This window comes from Aethalodelphis obliquidens, unplaced genomic scaffold, assembly GCF_003676395.1.
Source record: "Aethalodelphis obliquidens isolate GAN/ISIS:26980383/991018 unplaced genomic scaffold, ASM367639v1 scaffold41, whole genome shotgun sequence".
In the NCBI taxonomy this organism is placed as follows: Eukaryota; Metazoa; Chordata; class Mammalia; order Artiodactyla; family Delphinidae; genus Aethalodelphis; species Aethalodelphis obliquidens.
Genome location: NW_020837985.1, coordinates 3,399,834 through 3,421,410, shown reverse-complemented (window position 1 = coordinate 3,421,410; position 21,577 = coordinate 3,399,834). Strand labels below are relative to the sequence as shown.

The window sequence follows — 21,577 nt, the reverse complement described above, 5'->3', positions numbered from 1 at the left end:
GAGAAACAGAATGAAAAGAAATCCTCACCATTCCCTCAATGACAGTTCACTGGGCACTGGCTCCACTTCAGAATGAAAGAGCTTTCCTTACCAGGACAACTGCAAACTCACACAGGGCTTGAAAAATGAAATTCATTTACAGTCTCTCCATTTATACAATTTCTTTTCTTTCATTTGTCAACGATTCATACAGATTACACAATTGAAACAGAGCTGACAACTTGCATATGATACATCAGAGGGATAAATCCAACACATTTTTCTCTCCCAATATTTGTTCAAATGGGTGCTACTAATAAAAAAATATTATTTAAAGATGGAAATGTAAGTGAAGAAATATTTCTCTCTGTGCACTTGGGTATATATAATTATGCTATTTATTGAACTATCTTGCTTACATCTTTAAGTAATTTTTGTTTACTTTAGAAAACATCAAATGTTATTCGTGAATTACCAAAGTTTTCACTTAGTTGTCTGGTCTGTATCTCTAGTGTGGCTCCCCCTCCATTGCCATTAACTAGCATATGTTTGTTTTTTTTTTGCGGTACGCGGGCCTCTCCCTGTTGTGGCCTCTCCCATTGTGGAGCACAGGCTCCGGATGCGCAGGCTCAGCAGCCATGGCTCACGGGCCCAGCCGCTCCGTGGCATGTGGGATCTTCCCGGATCGGGACACAAACCTGCATCCCCTGCATCGGCAGGCAGACTCTCAACCACTGCACCACCAGGGAAGCCCTAACTAGCACATGTTAAAGGGAGCAATCTCTTTCTCATTGCTGCAGACAGAAGTAGACTTATTGATCAGGGGACTTCACATCCAACTGGCCAAATGCCATGCATCTCACTGGCCTGCTCCCCCATATTCTGCCCAATCCTTTTGGCTTACAACAGTATGAGCACCAACTTCCCCCCAACATCCTCTCTGCCCCCATTACCAGAAGACTCCTTCTAAGGAAAGAAGCCCTTCCTTCAACCTCTCAAGGACATAATCATCTCTGCTCTTTCCCAACGGTTTCCTGCAGCCTACTCTACTGTCTAAATTTTAACTCAAATTTCCTCTTCAGATACTATTTAAATTTGATCAAAGGAAATGACTTCTCCTTTACAGAACTCTCTGGGCAACTTTATAAACGAGTCTTGACAGAACTGTTTTAGGTGCTTTCATGCTATCACTTTTCATCGTTTCCAGAACTCTCTGACCTATATTCTATCACCCCCACTTTAAGAAGAAATTGAGGCTCAGAGTTAGAGGGTAGAAAAGCCGAAATTTAAGCAAAGGCTCTTCTCCCTTACTCTGAATTTCTTAAGCATGTTTTTATTGTCTGTGTCAAACTATTTCACTGTTAGTACTATTTTGTAGCTATTTTATAAACACATGTCAAGAGGCTTTTGTCCCTTCATTAGACTAAGCATACTATTGGCACTAACTGAACAGTTTAATTATGAGATTAATAAACAAGCAACTGCTTTCAACTCCACACTCTGCAAATGCATTCATTTTACAGTGAATCTTAACATTTGGTGATCCATTCCGTAGTTCAAACTATTTTCCCATCTCTCTTCTGCAGTTAGCCTACACTCTTTCACTGCCCATGAGCACCACTGCTAGATAGTGGGGAATGGCCAACATCTCAAGATCTTTAATACTTATCAAGTATGGTGAAAAGTTTGACATGGAAGGAGGCTCAAGTGATTATCTAAAATAAGGGTTTGATGCTACATACGGACTATGCCCAACGTCAGAAATAAGCAGGAGTTTGCTATATTAAAGAACATTCACATCATTTAAATAATTCAAGTGGGACTTCCCTGGCGGTCCAGTGGTTAAGACTCCGAGCTCCCACTGCAGGGGGCGTGGGTTCGATCCCTGGTCAGGTAACTAAGATCCCACATGCCGCGTGGCACAGCCAAAAAAAAAAAAAAAAAAAAAAATTCAAGGAGTTACCTGCCAGGATCGCCCAGTACCACTGAGGCCAAGGTGTTCAATAAGCATTGAGAGTTGTGCTGAACCAGGTCTTTCAAAGTCTGTATGCTTTTTTCTGTCCACACTGCTGCTGTGTCCTTTCTACCTAAACTATCCCCTCCTCTCTTCATTTCCTTGAAAACTTTTCCTTCTCTCCACTTTCCTGAACCAATACCCCACACCGGGGGTCTTGTTTGCTTCAAAGAGACATAGCCAAGCAACCACTGAATGTTTTAAAAAACTTTTCTTTCCTCTCTTTCACTGTTGGAATAACATATAGTCTTTTCAGAGGCCTGGCCCTTTCCTGATCTTCTGCATAGAAACATCTTGTAGGTCTATTTTAGGTAGGGGGTTTGATATACTCCCCAGTTCCCTGGATGTCACAAAAACTCTACCACAAACTGCTGAATCCATCTTTTAGCCTCTTCTGTAAGGTACAGGGATTGAGACTACAGAAGCGTTTTCCAAACTGGGTTCTGTAGAGTTCCAGTCCTTCCCCCAAAGAGGTTTTCAAGTAAGGTTAGGAAATTACTAAATATTCCTCCTTTGGAGAATCACAATGCATAAAAGCATATTAAGGGCTTTGGAGTCTTTAAGGAAATTCTTTTAATCAAGCACTCCCCAAACTTATTTGACCACAAAATCCTTTTTTCCTATTATACTTACTCACATCGTGATTAATTAGTATTACAGAGCAAACTTCTGAAAATGCTGCATTAGAGGCACATTAAGACCCAGTAGAGTGTAAACGTTTTTATAATTATGAATAAAATCCAACACTTAGTACCTACAAAACACGAAGATGGATTTCTATAAACTACCCATGATAAGAAGTCTTAATATGGCACAAGACCAGAATGTTCACCTATTAGTAGCTACTTCACTTGGTAACCTAAGAGATTTATATCTGGATTCTTTCCTATAGAGACAACTCAATTAGTGAAATACTATATCCAGACCTAACTCTCTCTGTTAGCATTAGAAAAAATGCTACCAAACACAACCTTAATTTCGGAATAACTACAGAGGGAGTTCTAAAGGAACGGAATAGAAATTAATTACCAGTAATCATACATTCCAGGGCCAAGAGGCTGAAGAGTGAATACCTACATCAACTTTTTTCCCCCCTGGTTAATTTCCACATCTGGGCAATATTTCTACAGATGAAAAGGCTTATATGTGGAGCATCTGTTAACTTTGACAGGAAAGGTGTTAAGAGACCACACACCACCATGGAGGGCAGGCAGTGGAGAAGAGGGGGATTCCACAGTACTTTCCCACTTGGCTCCAAGAGATTCTCACTAATTCCACTGTCCTCTCTCACCTTCTTGCTATTCTGCTGACAACAGTCATTTCTCTCATGCTCAGGAATCTTCTGTCCTCAACTGTCATAATCCCAAACAAATTTACCCTCCTTTCTCTTTTGTCAATGATTCACAATGTGAGATGCATTCTTAGATGCAGTCAGAAGATGGTGATAGCCAATAAATCACATCCTTTGCCCTGGAACTTTCTTCCGATACTATAAATTTTTAGCTTTCTAAGTGAGAAATGCTCCCCAAATCTGGTATAACTAAAATAGTAACTCCCAACTTACAAGATAGCTCATAAGATTTCATGTTAAAGCAGAAGATGTTAAGGTAACTTTAAAATAAGACTTACAAAAGGCAAAGCTTACCAGTTGGTGAAGGGTGAAGGGTGAAGAGGCATAGGGAAGCGATATTAAAAATATTCTAAACTAGTTGCATAATGTCAAGGCTGAGGTAAGCTATACCTTTGACCCACCTTGTTCTTTTATTATATCTGAGATTGTGTTGGTTTCAACAACTTACGTGAGGTATATTTCCACTCTGCTAACTCTCAACACGCTACTTTTAAAATGCAGACTAAATGTTCAGGTTAGCTTAGCAAGTAAAAGTCACAGTACACAGGACATATCCATGAACAGATTTATAAGAAACAACACAATAAACCGATCCAGCAACTAACTGCCCCTGTTAGGTTAAGAAGAAAAATATCCTCCCTCCCTACGCTTTTGGTAGGAACTGTTATAAAAAACGGATTTAAAAAAACGCAACAGGGACTTCCCTGGTAGCACAGTGATTAAGAATCCGCCTGCCAATGCAGGGGACACGGGTTCGAGCCCTGGTCCGGGAAGATCCCACATGCCGAGGAGCAACTAAGCCCGTGCGCCACCTACTGAGCCTGTGCTCTAGAGCCCGTGAGCCACAACTACTAAGCCCGCGTGCCACAACTAGTGAAGCCCACGCGCCTAGAGCCCGTGCTCTGCAACAAGAGAAGCCACCACAATGAGAAGCCCACGTACCGCAATGAAGAGCAGCCCCCGCTCACCGCAACTGGAGAAAGCCTATGCAGCAACAAAGACCCAACGCAGCCAAAAATAAAAATAAATAAATTTATTTAAAAAAACACACACGCACACAACAAATATGTGGCAGCAATCTGATTCAAATGCTTCCAAATCTTAGATAATCTCTAAGATGCATGTAGCCCAAAACAGAGTAATAGAGGAAGGTGAAGAAAATACAACACTCTGGATTTTCCATAAAGTAAGATGCTAAGGTAGCACCTACTAAAAGAACCATATACAGGTAAAATGTGACAATTCTTTTAAGATTTGAAGTTTGTTGCAGTAAAATTGCACTATTAAGTATCATGATAAAGAAAATGCAAAGTATAATGTGAATCCTAAGCTTTAGTTATTTTTGCTAAACTCTAGGACTAGGCTGCTCATCAAAAAGCACAGGAAATATATATTTTACCACTGACTGCTAATATTATCTGCAACTAATCTGAACCTGTTAGGTCATTTGTCATTTAGCTTCAGGGGGCCCATCCTTTCTCACTATGAGAATTAACACTATAAAAAGTTGCAAAGACCACCCCAACGATAGTGGTGGACGCTTTATCATCTCTTATTTGAAAAAACACATACCTGAGAATAGATTTGAAGATTCCTTGAATTAAGCTGGTGCCCACCCTCTGGAATCTGAAGCCCACGATGGACTCCATGTTTAGTTTAAAACCACCACATAAATCCAGAACCAGAAATACACAGTATTACCACTGTTTATTCAATACATGATAAAGAGTCTCACTTCAAGAGGGATAACCCATTTGACCAGTGAACTGGCTTGAGAAGCAGAATACTGGTAATGAAATTATTCTTAAATCAACTACTGCCATAACTTGCTTTAATAAGCCCAGTTCCTGGCACATGGTAGCCGCTCACATCTGTGGATGAATGAATCCTCGACCAACCTTAGGTAGGTTACTCAACTACTCTATAGACTTTAAACTTTCTATGTATAAAAATCGGCTTTCTCTGGCTTAATTTTCTCAAATTAAGCCTTTGGATTGATCAAGGCACTCTGAAACTCTGACACTGAGGAAAAAAAAAAGACGCTTCCATTTCATGCAAAAGTCACATAGACAGGGAAGTTATATATCATGATCCCCATGTTGAGGCTCATTTGACTTTCATCTTAGATTCAATATCACTTCATCAGGAAGGAGTCCCCTAACCACCAACCCACTCCCCCCTCCCAGCTGATATGCCCCCTGAGTTATTAACTCCTTGAAAACTTTATTTTCCCTTTGTAGTACACAGCACAACAATCATTAAATAACATCTGTATTGTTCTTTGTTAAATGTTTGTCTCCCTCTCTAGGCTTCAGACATTCTGAAGGTGAGATCATATGGGCTTTGCTGATTGACCTCCTCTTTCTTGCACCTAGAAGTAACCTGGCACATGGATGTTTAGAAAATATTTGTTCAGTGAATGTTTGAGAACAAAAAGCCAGCCAATGGTGCCCCTTCAAGATACTCAAATAATAAAAGCTTAGAAATCAAGGAAGGGAACGTTAGGTCATCAAAAGCTAATGTTCAGAACATCACTCTGTTCTCAACATGAAACTGAGAGAAGTTTTTCCTCAGCAGTAACAGCAATAAAAGAAGTAAGTGTATCATAGCATATCTATGTGCCATTTTATACCTCTCAAAACACTTTCATCACGTGTGGTCTCATGACTGAAAGTCTCCAAAGAGTTCATACAGAAATTCTGTTTACGGTTCTACATGTTTTAAAGAGTTGTGACAGGTATATAACCCACTTATCCTGGAAGTTTTTATAAATAACTTATAGACTGTCTGGGAATTTTTTTTCCCCCCTTAGGTGCTCACTGCATGATATTCCCTCTACAAAACAGCTGGGACAAAGTCCCATTTTTTTTTTTTTTTAAGTTTCAGAGCGCTGAAATAAATACTGATTCCAAATAAAGTCTTCAGCTCTATTCTTCAGCTCTAGCAGCTCTATTTTCTTAAAGGACAAAGAAAGGCAATCTGAGAGCTTCTGTTGGATGCCAAAGGGACTTCCCAGGGATTGTTGGTAAATTGAACCACATCTAAGGTTCCAAAGTAAACTTCTAAAGCCTTTTCAGCGGTGTATAACCTTCAGAATTCTGTGAAGGTGAGAGCAGGAGCGAGATCTTTATTTAAATGATAAACTTTAATGCTCTTTGATGATGACAAATTTTTTTTTAACTTTCTATGACTATATGAAAATTCATAAACAGAAAGACCACGGGGTGGATGAGAATCTTGGCAAATGATACAGGAATGGAAGTACTGCAGCTCTTAAAAGTCTATGACAGAGCAGAAGTGAAACGAGATTCAACAGGGGCTCCTATTTTCTGTATTCTTTCCTAATAATCTGACTTAAAACAATTTCTTTGTTTTAGAGATCATAAAGACCTCATACTGTAAACTTTACCAGCTTATAGCTAATCCTATATGATTCCTGAATTCCAAGGGAGGACAGGTCAAAGCCAATAAAAGTTTTATTTCAAAGCCCTGAAATAAAGTGAGCAAAGTACTCGTTAAGAAAGATCCAGTTCCACCTTCCTCAGGAGTATGTTTGGAAATCTGGGTTTGTAATAACATAGTATCTTTATCTCCATCAAATTTTATGAATGTCAAAGTGTTTGATACACAATATCTAATCTGATTCACATAATAATCTTGTGAAATAGGCAGGCCAAGAACCTTATAGATGAAGAACACGAGATTCCAAGAGGTTAAGTTTCTTGACCCAGGATCATAACTTAGAAAATGGAAGCACCAGGGTTGGAAGAATTTCTGATCCCTAGACCACTGCTATTTCTATAGCACAGAACAGCTATACCATTCTGGACTCTCTGAATCTGCTGTTCATTCTTTATTCCTCATCAAAACAGGCAATAAGATAGCAATGTCCATAAATGTCCATACTATGTAAAGAGTACACAGTATATAAAGAGGGTAAAATATTCCCCTTAAAATAATGGTCACATCCCCACTATGTCTCTATATGGTTTTAGGTCTTAGAAATCTTATTAAACTAGGATTTGCTATTCTTGGTCTCATATCAAGCTTATATAGAGAGCACAACTTTGCATGAGAAAAAAACGCAATAAACATGTGTTCTCTTATTAAAGACCAGGGACCTTCCCGACAAGCATTAGAATCACTAAATCCAAGTTACTCCATACTCTAGCGTAAGGTTAGAGCTGAAAAGCTGGATAAAACTCCAATTATATTCTTTCCTGATTAGTAGGGTGGGTGTAATGGGATGAGGCCTCAGGATGAAAGAAATGCTATTAACTACTGAATGTGCATGAGGGTGAGGGTTGCTTTTTCTTTTTTTATGACTCAGTTTTTTGAAGGGGGAAAAGTCCAATTCTTCACGTAAAAATACCTTACATATCTGTGAATCCTAGGGTTTAATAGAAAAAAAATCCACATTAAGTTCTTCAACTTCCAAAATCTGTTTTCTTATCTATAATGTACATCGTGCTGTTATATTTGCAAAACATCAAGGTTAAAGATAGAAAAGCCTATCAAATAACCTCCATAGAATGTAAGCGTCAAGGCAGGATTGATCTATACAATAAGCCTAACTCTGATCTTTGGTAACAAACACACTTTATTCTATAAAGTCAGCCTTGTTCTTTTAAGGCAGTGGTTTTCAACATTGGATACATAACAGAATGGGTTTTTAAAAAATACTGGTGCCCCAATCCTTCTCCAGATCAATGAAATCAGAATCTCTTTAGTGTAGGGTAGGGACTGGCTGTTTCTAGGGGTCAGCTGGAGTTGAAAACCTCTGGTCTAAGTGCTTTGCTATCTAGTTTAAGAATCTAACATGACATCATTTTCATATTTTCCTATGGAAGGAATATTCACAGTCCCAAGACAGTCACAATGGTTAGAAACACCAGAAATGTACAAGTTGAATGAGTGTATTACTTGGATATAAGCAGACATTCTTAAGTTAGTCACAACTGCTACACTTAATAAATATTAACCATTAAAAAAAAAACAGAAAAAAAATTTTAAAGAAAGAAAAGAACAGAAAAACTGCATATAACCATGAACATATATACCCATTTAACTATAGCTTAAGTATTAAACCATATTCAAAAATTTATCTCCCACTGAATAGTAGCCAATCTTGTAAAGCATTTTATTTTTGGAATTTTCCCATAGATATAAGTAAGAAAAAGCAAATAAAGAAACCAGAAGTACAAGACATCCTATTACACAGGTATATGAAATCAGTTCAAAGGGGAGTTTCCACTGCTCAGAGGACAAAGCACTTCTCAGAAACATTACTGCAATCATACTGCTCATTTCTTGCTCAACACAGTACTGCTGAAAAGGATGTTGCTATGTTCCCACCTTAACTGCCTTATGTGTTGTTCCTGTGACATGCTGGAGCCAACAAAGACAAGTTTGGCTTCTGGAAAAACCAAAAGGCCACGCTTCTCTATTTGTAACCTTGCTCTAAAACCTCTCCCTATTATCTGATTCTATGAATTTTGCAATAGCTGCATATTCGTTAAAGCTGGAGAATGAGTAACTAAACCTGGTCTAAATTGTATGCTTAAGCAAATATAACAATAAAAACAAGTCCTACGCAATTTGTAGCATTTTATAAAAAACTACTCACATTCGAAGGAGGCTTAGACTAAAAAATTCGAGACCAGAAAATGCAAGGAAATCTAAAACAGATGTAATATCCTAATTAAACCTAGGTGGCCTATCTGGGAAAATATTTAAGATTCCTATTCTGTGAACTTCCTGATTAAGAAGAGATTAATAGCTACTACAGTAAGGATAAGAAATTATTAAAGGTTAGAAAAGAATTTTGATTTGTGTTTCTAAGTCAGTGAGCTGTAACCAAATATAACTAGGTGAGTGGTATAAACTTACATGGTTTATTGTAGATTGAACAGCCTTTAAATAATGGTTTAGTTCCCGATCCATCATTGCAAATTCAACCATTGCCTTATCCATACTGTATTCACTACTCACTTCAGCTGAAAAAGAAAGGAAAGCAATGATCATTTTCCATTTAAAATGCCGTATTTGGGGCTTCCCTGGTGGCGCAGTGGTTGAGAGTCTGCCTGCTAGTGCGGGACACACGGATTCGAGCCCTGGTCTGGGAGGATCCCACATGCCGCGGAGCAACCAGGCCCGTGAGCCACAACTACTGAGCCTGCGCGTCTGGAGCCTGTGCTCTGCAACGAGAGGCCGCGATAGTGAGAGGCCCGCGCAATGCGATGAAGAGCGGCCCCCGCTTGCCACAACTAGAGAAAGCCCTCGCACAGAAACGAAGACCCAACACAGCAAAAATTTAAATAAATTAATAAACTCCTACCCCCCAACAACAACAACAACAAAAAAATGCCGTATTTGGAAAAAGCTGTACCAACATAATTTATCAATCAATGGTCTATCTAAATGATTTTGTAAAGGTATTGCATATTTTAAAAAATGCCTTCAATATATGGCTGCTTCATTCAAAATTCGAAGAAGACACCCAGTAGAAAAAGTCTCAAAGGTGGAAATGTAGACTCAGACTCAGGAGTTCCAGGCTGTGCCACCTACCTGGACAATCTTAAATCAACCACTACACTTTTCTCAGCCTCAGTTCCCTCATCCATTGAAGCAGCCCACTTATATATCTGCACATGAACCTTGTAGTATTGTTAAAAATCAAATAAGGAAGATTTCCACTTCTAGTAATGGTAGGTTGGGTTATGTGGACCAATCCTCCTACTGAAGACAATTAAAATGACTGGAGGGCTTCTCTGGTGGCTCAGTGGTTAAGAATCCGCCTGCCAATGCAGGGGACACAGGTTCGGGACCTAGTCGGGGAAGATCCCACATGCCGCAGAGAAACTAAGCCTGTGCACCACAACTACTGAGCCTGCGCTCTAGAGCTTGTGAGCCACAACTACTGAGCCCATGTGCCACAACTACTGAAGCCCGTGCACCTAGAGCCCGTGCTCTGCAACAAGAGAAGCCACAACAATGAGAAGCCGGTGCACGGCAGTGAGGAGTAGCCCCCCGCTCACCACAACTAGAGAAAGCCCGCACGCAGCAACCAAGACCCAACACAGCCAGAAATAAATGAATAAATAAATTTATAAAAATAAATAAATAAGTAAAATGATTGGATAAAACAGGAAAAAGAGTAATCTCCTTAAAAACAAAAGGGTGACAAGATAGTAAGAAACAACCAGGGCAAAATTAGGGAAAACCAAAAAAGAGAAGCTGAACACAGGAAATCAAAGTTGCATACCCTCCCCCAGTAAACTGGGTCCCCACTCATCAGAATAAAGATGAACCGTAAGTAATCCCACTCTGCTCCTCCAGGCTGCAGGGAGGTTGGCCTTGGCCACTGAGCAGAACAGAGGGAAGAGGGAGAGAGAAAACAAACATGTTTCTGAAAAACTGTATCAACAAGCCACAGCCTGGGTTTGCAGCCTGGGTTCCCCTCACCTGAGTGGTGCTGGGAACCTGAGCTCTGATGTTGGTAGGAGGTGGTCTCACAATGAAAGTACCCACACGTACTCCCCTCTGGAAAAGACACTTGTATCTGAGGCCTCAAATAACCCTACAAATAATTGTTAAGGATAATGAGTAGATTACAGGGGACAAAAAATAAAAACAAAACAAAAACCTTACAAGGAAAAACACAAGAAAACACGCCAAAAAGAGTAAAAATCAGCAGAAACAGATTCCCAAATGTTTCAGATATCAGTCAGAGCATGAAACAACTATACTTACTATATTTAAAAATTAGAAGACCCTCAGGAAACAGGAGACTATAGAAAGCAACTAGTAGATTGGAAAAGCAAGATAATATTCTTCAAAGTGATTTTAAACTTTTTTTTTTTAAGCTCTAGACACACAATTTAATAATAGATCGGGAAAAGATAGAGAACACAGGATAATAAAAACGTTAACATTAAAAAAGCTGAAAGAAATGAAAATAAAACTGGAGTCCTTAAATCATATTAGGGGATGCACACACTCAAAGACTCCTCATTCAAATAACTTGGCTCAGACAAATGGCAGTATTTCTTGTCCACTCTGAAGAACAGTACAACAGTTCATCTCTAAGTCATGAAATAATATAAAACCCACTTACATTTGGCTTTTAAAAAATGATTTTCCTGGACTTCTAAATTATGCTTTAGTTTTACAGTAGTCAATTATAAACACACTCCATAAAATATCTTCTGGGTTAACACGCTTCTGGTAGAATATCTCTTGGCTGTTAACACCCAGACTTCACAGAACATACATATCCCTCAATATAAGCTTTTTTTTTTTTTTTTGAGGAGTGGGAAGGGGCAATGTTTATATAAGAAAAATTTGTATTTACATTCCCCAAATTAAATACATTTTTAACAAAGTGGTATATGAGAAAGCTCTCAAGTCATATTCCATAAAAAATTGTTAGACTGTTTGAAAATCTCCAAACATCAATGAAAGAGACATGTTGCTTAGCTGTTGCTGGTACCAACGTGTATCTATTGCCATATATACAACAAATGTTTGTTAAAAATCCTATTAATTGCTTGATGATCAGGAAGAGAATTTTAAACAATTTATATCCTAATAATGATGGGTTGTGACTTATACAGGCATTTTACTGTATATAGTTACATTTAAGTAAATTGGTTAGGGGTTTGGGGTTGGCCTGTAATTTAATTTTTTCCCATTTAAAATAATGAAAAAAAGAAAAAAAAAGAAGAAAGAAAGAAAAATAGGCCCCTGGTTTCACACAAACCTTATCTAGTTAAAGGAAATGATGATGTGTGTGTGTGTGTTTTTTTCCTTTTCTTAGTGGAATCAGTATATTTTATGTGTAATAGATTCTGATACTGGGACCATTGAAAAAGTGGGTCAAGCTGGTAACCTGAGCAGAGACTAACAGCATAAACTGCTTTATCAAAAGTGCAATAATTAGTGGCAACTTCAACCTAAACAGAAACTCACTAAAGGATGTATCAGCAGCAAAAGTCTTTCAAGTATGAGAAATAAAAATGTGTCAGGGGCTTAAATCAGTAGGAATTGACATAATGTTGGCAACCCCCCTCTGGAATTAAATGAGTTAATTTTTTAAAGCACTTAGAAATATGCCTTCGACATTAAAGTTTTCAGAGTAAGCAGGATGATGATTCTCATTATCAAGGTCCATAGACATAGCCAGACTTGAACCAGATAACAATTTCAAATACAAGGCCAAGGAGACCTTCCCTGCAAAGGAGAACGTGAGCGATGGCTGCCAGTATTTGATGGCAGGAAGCCTAAGGGAAGTACCTGAGGAGGCCAACTGTGGACATGCAGCCTCAGCTAAGGCTCCAGGGCCCAAGAATGTTGGGACAAGCTAAAGAACCTAAGTGATGAATAGTGCAGCCTGAGGCGACAAAGGGAAAACACCAGAAGAGAGCAGGAAGCTACTCCTGAGAAGAACCGAGAACCACGCCACACCACACCTGGAAGTGATGCTCAGTCAGATAACTTCAGGCTCAAGTCAATGTTTTCATCTGCTGGGGAGAAGGGTTTGGAGAGACTAGAGACGGAAGACAAGAGACTCCCACAATGGCATCTGGAAGAGAGGTCATGAGAACATCCGTATCAAGTAGTTGTTAACCCCTGTCTCCCTTATTATTACAATAAAGCCTCTTTCTAAGTATGTTATTTGTGTTCATGTTTCAGAAATACCAGGCAAAGGAAGGCACAGGGAATGTGTCCTGTTCCACTAAAGAACTGAGGTGGGGAAAGAGCATAGTGTTGCATGAAAAAGGCTAACTAAAGCCCTGAAGAACTCAGGAGGAAAAGGGATAAACACATCAACAGGGAGCTGGCTGTTGACTAAAAAGTGGCTGGGGCGTTGGGAGTGCAGAGAGACTGACCAGCTAGAGGTTCCCTGCTCCTTTATTCCACAGTATATAATCCCACTACCAAAATTCTCCCACTCTCACAGGGAAAGCCCTTCCTAAAAATCCAAACCAACCAAATCCTACACATCCTTCAAGGGCTGAGCTCAGGTCCTACCTGCTTTTAAACTCTGCCAGCCTAGAAGGATCTCACTTAATTTATCTTAACAACTATACTTGATACTTTGGCACTTTGAACCATAAACAATCTTGTTTCCTTATATGAATTTGTCTCATTTTTCCAAACAGACTTTAATCCATTTGAGGGCAAGAATGATGGATCCAACAAAGAACTATAGGAACTCTTCCTTCAATATTCTTATATGGCCATCATATAATAAATTTGAAAATTAAACTTTCACCAAACTAAAAATTGTCCTGCCTCTGATATTCAATTGAATTAAAATGCAAAGAAGACATGTAATATAAACTTATTTGCCTATTCTATTTTCAGTGTGATTTTTCCACAGGAAAAAGGTTGGCACCAGCGCTGAGTGTGGGGGGAAGATTACAAAAATGATGTTAAAATTCACAGAATGACAATCTCAGAGAGGCAAATATTACTGTAGCACACCTCTGCAAGCCAAAAAGTAACTGCAATGATAAAATATATATACATAATAATAATAGCTGTACCTAACAATTGGTAAGCACTTTATTATGAGCCAAGACTACTTAGCGTACTGTGTTTACATTAAACCTCACAGCAGCATTAAGAGAAAGGTAGTTTTAGCTCCACTTTATATATGAGAAAACCGAAGCACCAAGCAGTTGAAGTCACCTGCTCAAGGACACAACGGTAGTGAGTGGCTGAGCTAGGCCTCCAACTCAGACCTTCTAGCTGCAAAGTATGTACACTAGCCTCCTGTGCTAAAAGGTGCTTAAACGTGAGAAGGACAAGCACCTCCAACTCCTCCATGGATATCCAGGGAACAAACCCTTGGGGTGGGGGGGACTGGGGGGCAAGTCATGGCCCTGAGCTTCATCTCAGCTCCCGGTGGTCTGTTCCAAGTAGGACACTGGCCAACGCCACTCAGATGTGATTGGGCCCGGTCCGATCACATTTGGGAAAAGCTTTCCCAAATTCCTTAGTAGAGGAAACCGATAACAAAAAGAAAATGATCTTCCCCTTTTAGAAGATTGCTAAGTTTTAACACTGGTGAAGAGAGTGATCTTTCCCATCAGCAAGGCTAACTGGAGGCGCTATAAAAGTAACCAAGTCACCCACTGAATGCTAGGAGAATGACTAAGTCAGCTCTAGCACCTGGCAAGTCAACCTGTACCAGGCCAAGAGCACCAGCAACAACAGAGATGGAAGTAGCAGCCATGCAAGGGCAGCAACAGAGAACTGTTTCAGGGGAAGGGAAGAGCCCTGGAAGGCTTCACATGCAGAGGTACTTCTGAGTGGAGCCCAGTGTCAAAACCATTTCTATTACCCGTGTCTTTGACTGTCCTCCCCTGGCCAAGCAGGGTCTGGGAGTCTAGGAATATTCTCCTTTCTTCAATGTGCCATTCAAGGAGCATTAATTTATTATAATCAACCCTTGCTTGTGTTAATCAAATGAACCTAAGTGATACACTTGAACATTCATTTACAAGCCAATAAATATGTGGGGAGGTCTCCTGGGGAGAGCTCGGAGACTCGGTGGGACCGATGTGACACATCTGGCACACCGATTAAGAAACTGCTCCAAGAAGTTAGTTCAATAACTCGCTGAAATATGTCCCCCTAACCCCTGCCCCAGCAAATTAAGTCCAGAGGGCACAGATAATCTTTGATTTGTATTAAACAATTATAACTCCTTCTGTAAGGACGCCAGTAGCGTGGCAAACGTGCCTTGTCTGTACCAGTGACCCTGCTCAGCGCTATCCCAAACACCATGCGCTGCTAACAGGACCTGAAGAACTTACAAAGTGTCATTTAGACCAGGAAGGGCCACAGAATTAAACCCATTCTTTAAGGATGGCTTCTGTTTCATTTTGTTTTTTCCTGTTCATTGGCAAGCCCTAGAAAACTAAAGAGTGATAATCGCTGAAAGAGGACCTCTTTTATACTGAAGTGCTCTGATATTTATCTAACATAAGAAGTATCTGAATGGATGCAGATGGCCTGCATATGATCCTCCTAAAGTCAAACAAACCTGTAATTATGCAATCTAGGCAGCCACGCTGATCATTAGACATGTCACCTGTTATTCAATGTCAGAACGCACTAACAGCAATATGAGAACTATTACTATTCTTTCATTTTGAAGTGCTGAATAAGGCATTAAAGGTACATGTTACATAAAGAACATTAAGCAGAAATGGGTGATTTAGTGTTGCAATCAAATTCAACTTAAAATTCATGAGACTTCAATGAGAGGAAGATAATGGCTGAGGCAGGAACACTTATGAAAGCAAAACAATTACATGGAAACTAGCAATCAATGCGGGTTGTCTCAAAAGTGAAAGACGTGCAAAATGAGGGAGAAGAGGGAGGTCTGAGAGAGGAGAGCAAGGGAGGAGACTAGCTATTTTCACAGATGTAGGCAGACTCAGGTGAGACAAATTTCAGGTCCCCTGTGGCTAACCAAGGTATCAATAGGTAGTAAGCCTTTAACAATATGGTAATTCTTATGTAGCACAGTTCAGACTCATGAGAGTTTATCCAGGGTGAGTTCCAAGATTGTCTAGTGTCTATTCCCACCTTATTAGCTCCACATAATGCCACTTTCTTGGCTACTGGTTAAAAAATGGGGATAAAGAAGATTCTTTATCTTGGCTTCCCCAAGTCCAGATGGGCATGGTCAACAGACCAGTCAAGCTTTTCTTCCATACCAGCAACCAGTTCAGCAAGAATGGAAGGTAACTGATGCCACTAAGAGATGCAGCTTCTTGACCAACTATTCTAAGTAAGGCCCCTCCCAAGCCACAGCTGTCCTGGGGAGCAGCCTAAGCCATGCACTGGAGAGAAATAAATTCTCTTCCCTGAGGCCTAGCCCTAAGGTTTGGGAAGCACAGTTGAAGCAGGTCTGGGAGCACACAGGACCCAGAGCCAAATAAGTTCCCTCAACGTCCTTCAAGTCTTCAGCAGAACTGCCTTCAGTGAAACAAACATGAAGATGAAGACACCTGTCCTCCTCCTTCCCCTAGCATGTCCATCCCAGCTTTATCTCTAGGCTCCCTCTCTACACTACTGGATGTCTTTTTCCTTTGCCCTGCTGTTGCCTATGATTTCAGCCACAGGGTCGTTTTCCAGAATTCTCCCTAAGCTCCAGAATAGGACCAGACGCTTCACGCCTTCTTGGTCCATAAGCCCTCTTTACCTTTACAACGAGGACACGTGTGCAGGTGTATGTGTTCAGGCGGCACACCCTCAAGACAAATTTCATCTACTTATTCTTTCCAACTTTCTGTCCCTGATTCAACTGCAGTTTTGCCCATGGTCAAGTTGTTTCCTGAGATTTTGTCCTAACCAAACAAAAACCGCAGAAGCAGGTGTTTTTTATTCTACAAAGTCATACACAGGCATGTCTGAACAGGAACAATACCAATCATATATAGTTGAATAAATTCAACTCCATGCATTTTATTAGTAATATACCAAACCTTTCAGACAAAGCAGTCATTTAGTGTTCTTCTGGGGTTGTGACTCCAATTCCACATGAATCACACACTCAGAAGGATCTGATAAATTCTCAGTGCCATAAAGTATATGTGTCCGTTTTGGAAAGGAGGAAGGAAGGAGAGGAGGCCAGGAATCGCCTGATTTATGTTTTAAATTTCCTAGAATAGGTGGCACATAGGGAGATTTTTACTTTCTGAAACAGGGAATAAATATTTCCTAATCTCTTCAAATTAAAACTTGATTCTTCTATATTTTATAAGCAAGAAATTTCTTCTTTTTGGATGAACTCAAATAAATGGCAGTATAAAGCATATTGCCTCTCCCTCCTTCTGTGGAAAAAAAACCCCTTCCACTTTTAAAATATAGCTCCAACTATCTCAAGCAATATATATTACACACACACCTTCCTCTATGAGTGGGTGTGTGTATGTTTTTCCTGGCAGCCTAGTATTAAGCAATCATTATATATTCATCAGAAGTCAAATTTAATGACTTATTCACTGCTTGAGCAATATTTAATAGAAACTTGCTTACTTCTCACTACCCCGTACTTTAGTCCCCATTATTCCTCCACACAGATATTAGTGTGGTAAAATTAAAATTGAATCCACATTATATAACTGCCTCCCACCAGAAATAATAGTGAAAAGTGTAACAGTTTATGACACAAACTAGGAAGCAACTGGCTCTTTTATAAGCTCAGTGAATATGGGGGAAATCTTTGTGAAATATTGACCTTTATAATCATCTTTACCCCCTATACAATTTTCTTATCATAGTCATACAGAAGAGGGAAGTTGTATAATACAATAACTCAAAAAGCCAGCTCTGGAGTCCATTTACATTCAAATCTACGTTATGTTACTTGCTAGCTGTGTAGTCTTTGGCACGTAACTTGGAGTCTCAGTTTCCTCTTCTGTATAATGGGTGCAATAACAGTATCTAACTCACAACATGACTAAGTGAGAAAATGTAGCTAAAATGATCAGCACAGGGCCTGGCCCACAGTATGCACTGACAAAATGTTATCTGCCATTACAATTATTACAGAATGGATAACTACTCTGCAAATGTAGTTAGTCTAAATGCTGAAAGCACTTTGCCCATAGAACCAAAAAGAATCAAGTGAAGATCATCTCTTTAACTCTCTCAGCTGTTTCTACTAACTAGAGACCAAAGCATGAAGTTAAACTCACAAGACTGCAACGCTCTATGAGAAGCTTTGTCAACAATCCGCTATCCTACCCACCCACACACTACTGTCCAGAAACTCACTTACCTAGCAAATGCTTACTGAGCACTTACTACAGGCCAGGCAGAGGGGGAAATGCTTAGAAGCAAGTAGGAGTAGCTAAGCCTGCCCACAGAAGGTTTAACAGGTTTAACAAGTGAGGGGGTGAATGTGTCTGGAAAGGTAGTGTGCATTAGTTGTTTACCGGCTTGTGCAGAGGCTAAATAAATGCCCTCAGTCCTCTCCACCTAGGCTGATTTACAGTTTAAATGGTCAAACAAAAACCCTGGGAATGAACAGAGAAGGCATAGATTAAATCTTCACTGCACACTGACTACGCACGATGAACTCACTACTCATCCTTTGTCGCAACAGCGTGAAGTCGGTATTAGTAAACATCATTTCAAGATAAGGAAACCGATGCTCACTAGGGCTAAATCATTTGTCCCAAGTCACACAGTTAGTAAGTGGTAGACTTAGGAATTGCCCTCAGGTCTGGCCTGAAGCATGGAAGGCATGTGCAGTAGTGTCTGAACTACCACATAGAAATAAGTAAAACGTACTTCATGCAACAGTCATGGAATAATGAATAATCGGTTCTCTGGCTAAAGAAATTCTCCTAAACATTACCTTCTTTTAAGAGTGAGAGAAAGTGAAGGAGAGACTGACTGACTGACTTAAACAATTCTACCCCAAAGCAATGGAGACCATCTTTCATTATATAGATAGATATTTCCTTAGAATGTGTATAAACCACCATAGTAAAGGTATAACTCAAAATATTGCTTGAAGTAAATTCTATGAAGAATTAAACTTATAGGGCTTCCCTGGTGGCACAGTGGTTGAGAATCTGCCTGCCAACGCAGGAGACACAGGTTCGAGCCCTGGTCTGGGAAGATCCCACATGCAGCGGAGCAGCTGGGCCCGTGAGCCACAACTACTGAGCCTGCTCGTCTGGAGCCTGTGCTCCGCAACAAGAGAGGCCGCGATAGCGAGAGGCCTGCGCACCGCGATGAAGAGTGGCCCTCGCTTGCCACAACTAGAGAAAGCCCTCGCACAGAAACGAAGACCCAACACAGCCATAAATAAATAAATAAAATTTAAAAAAAAAAAAAAGAATTAAACTTAGAACTCAATCTCTGGATACAATCTAGTCTCTATCAGTCACCAACAGCACTACGAATCTCAGGCTATGGGCATCAATCATTGTAAAACATATCCACAGACCTCTTTTGGCTAGCTATTACAAGCCCCTCGAATCTTCAAGGTCAAGTCTGTCTTTTACATGATGTAAATCCTTTTCTATACCCTTCCTGTCCATTTGTTCCTATCTAATCCCTGGCAGACTGGAAAGAAACAGTGAATTCAAGGCAGCAAGCAGTATTTACAGCAGCATTCCAGCCAACATATTTAATTTCAATGACAGCCATTTCTCTCTGGTTTTCAAATCCTTGACTATGCCCATGTTTTAGTTACAGTGGGAGGGCTGAAGGCCCAGGAGGCTTAAGAAACAAAGCCTGGCTTTGACTTCTGGTTCAACATCAAAGCTCTGGCATGAATTTATGGCAGCAAAGACCAAAGGAAGTAAGGCTTAAACCTCATGTGAACATTGAAAACATTTAATGAGAATGTAGGTAAAGCACCCAACAGGATGTCTTAAACATAGTGGACCCTAAATAAAAGAATGCTATTTTACTGTTAACTATGTGTACTTTGCAATATTCCCCAATACAAACCTATTTCACTTAAGCTAGTATCTATTAAAAAAAATAAAAAACGCAGTGAGGCAAGAAAAAGACAAACTGCCCAATGAAAAACTTAGCAAAGAGATATAAGCGTAAATTCTCTGAAAAGCTTATTCAAATGGTCTAGTATCTATTGAATTATGGAGTCATCGAGTCACTTCACTTTTGCAAAGTAATAGGGCATTTAGTTAAGAAAGTAATTAAGCACATGGTTGAAAAATTCAAACAGAACAATAATGTGGTGTCTCCAATCCCCAAATTCTCTCTCCAGAGACAATCATTGTTATGAGGTGCCTGGGAATGCAATCCCATGGAAATATTCTACATATAAGGCATTCTCTCTTAAAAGGTCTACAGAAATTAAGATACTTACAGAAACAGAGAAATAAGAAATTTAAAATGGCCATACTTGGAGAAAGACAAATCTCACAATGCCTGACACTGAAAATCATATCAGTATTCTCTCTGTGCCCTAGTCGCCAGTAAATGTGCCTGAATAGAAAGAACCATGAGTGGCTGCTTCAGTTTAGTCAAAGTATGCTTTGATATTTAGTCAAAATATCCATTCTAAAATAACATAAAGGCAAAGAAAAACAGCTGGGAAAAGAACACAAACATTAAATACAAGAAAAGAGTAATGCTAAACAAAGAATACAATGAGTGTTAATGGGGGAACTTCCATTCACTCATTGAACAAATACCTACGAAACACAGACCATGTGCCTGGCGCTGTGTTGGGTGCCCTGGAGAGAGCAGTGAACAAGATAAACACTGTACCTTCCCTCAAGGAACTCTTACAAATTTCCACTCTACACAAAAATTTCTAAAAAGCCCTGATATAACTATGTGGCCTTTGTTTGGCTCTTGGTATTATGGGAAAGCTTATTCCCCTGCTGAGCGGTTCTAATTATTAGAGTTGGTCCAAAGAGAGAGCTGATTCAGGGCCTCCCTAGAATAATTCTAGGCAATGACAACAATAAATCTGAATTGCTCTTTCACACACATTCACTCATTTATACCTCATAACCTCCGTGTAGAGTTATTTTACTTTCTGTTTTCTACGGTTGAGGAAATTGAGGCTCAGAGAAGTTAAGTGATGCCACTGAAGTCATGCCTCAATGTCAGTAGAACTTGAACCCCAGTCCTCAACTCCAGAGCTACAGAAGAGCCACCTGCTGGGCCACAGAGTCAACTTTTCCAGCTCACAGTCCTTCGAAGATATGAAGGACTATTGAAGGTGGCTATTAAATACCTCCTACTCTTCGAGTCTTTGCTTCATCAGAATAAATAATGATCATCAAGTTCCTTCAAGTTCCTGCCTTCATTTAAACACGCTTCATGTACCAGTGTCTCTTTTTAAAGATGGACTCCGGAATAAAAAAAACGATAATTACAGCCACAGGCTAACCAATTAAGACTATGATAATACTATTATTATATGTGTACCACTGTGATCCTGGGTTGACCTTGTCAATTAAAAACAAAACAAAAAACTCAACAGGAACTGCTATTAAGCCAGACCTCTCCCTTCCTATATTAGTACCACTGAATTTTTCAATTAAAGATTCAAAACTTAAGATTGTCAAATTTCATGTTTCTGAAAGCTGTTACTCCATTTTATTCAGGAGGTGGAGGTCTTTCTGAATTTCAAAATGTCATCTAAATATCAGGTAGCCTCCCCTATTTTCTGTGATCCATAAATTTGACAACCTTACCTTAGTTTTTTTCCCAAG

General features: G+C 39.7%; 1 protein-coding gene across 4 annotated transcripts in view; it reads right to left on the bottom strand.

The window, feature by feature from the left end:
• The window catches only part of NSMCE2 (NSE2 SUMO ligase component of SMC5/6 complex), a 224,601-nt gene that overhangs the window by 166,399 nt on the left and 36,625 nt on the right, over positions 1 to 21,577 (bottom strand). For 3 of the 4 annotated variants that reach the window (XM_027132427.1, XM_027132430.1, XM_027132431.1), the window contains exons 3-4: positions 9,230 to 9,340; positions 3,746 to 3,751 (exon numbers count right to left, since the gene is read on the bottom strand). In XM_027132427.1, the coding sequence (XP_026988228.1) occupies positions 3,746 to 3,751; positions 9,230 to 9,340 (117 nt within the window). Of the gene's footprint in view, positions 1 to 3,745; positions 3,752 to 9,229; positions 9,341 to 12,814; positions 12,928 to 21,577 lie in introns of all 4 variants that reach the window. The other variant, XM_027132432.1, reaches the window with a different exon arrangement.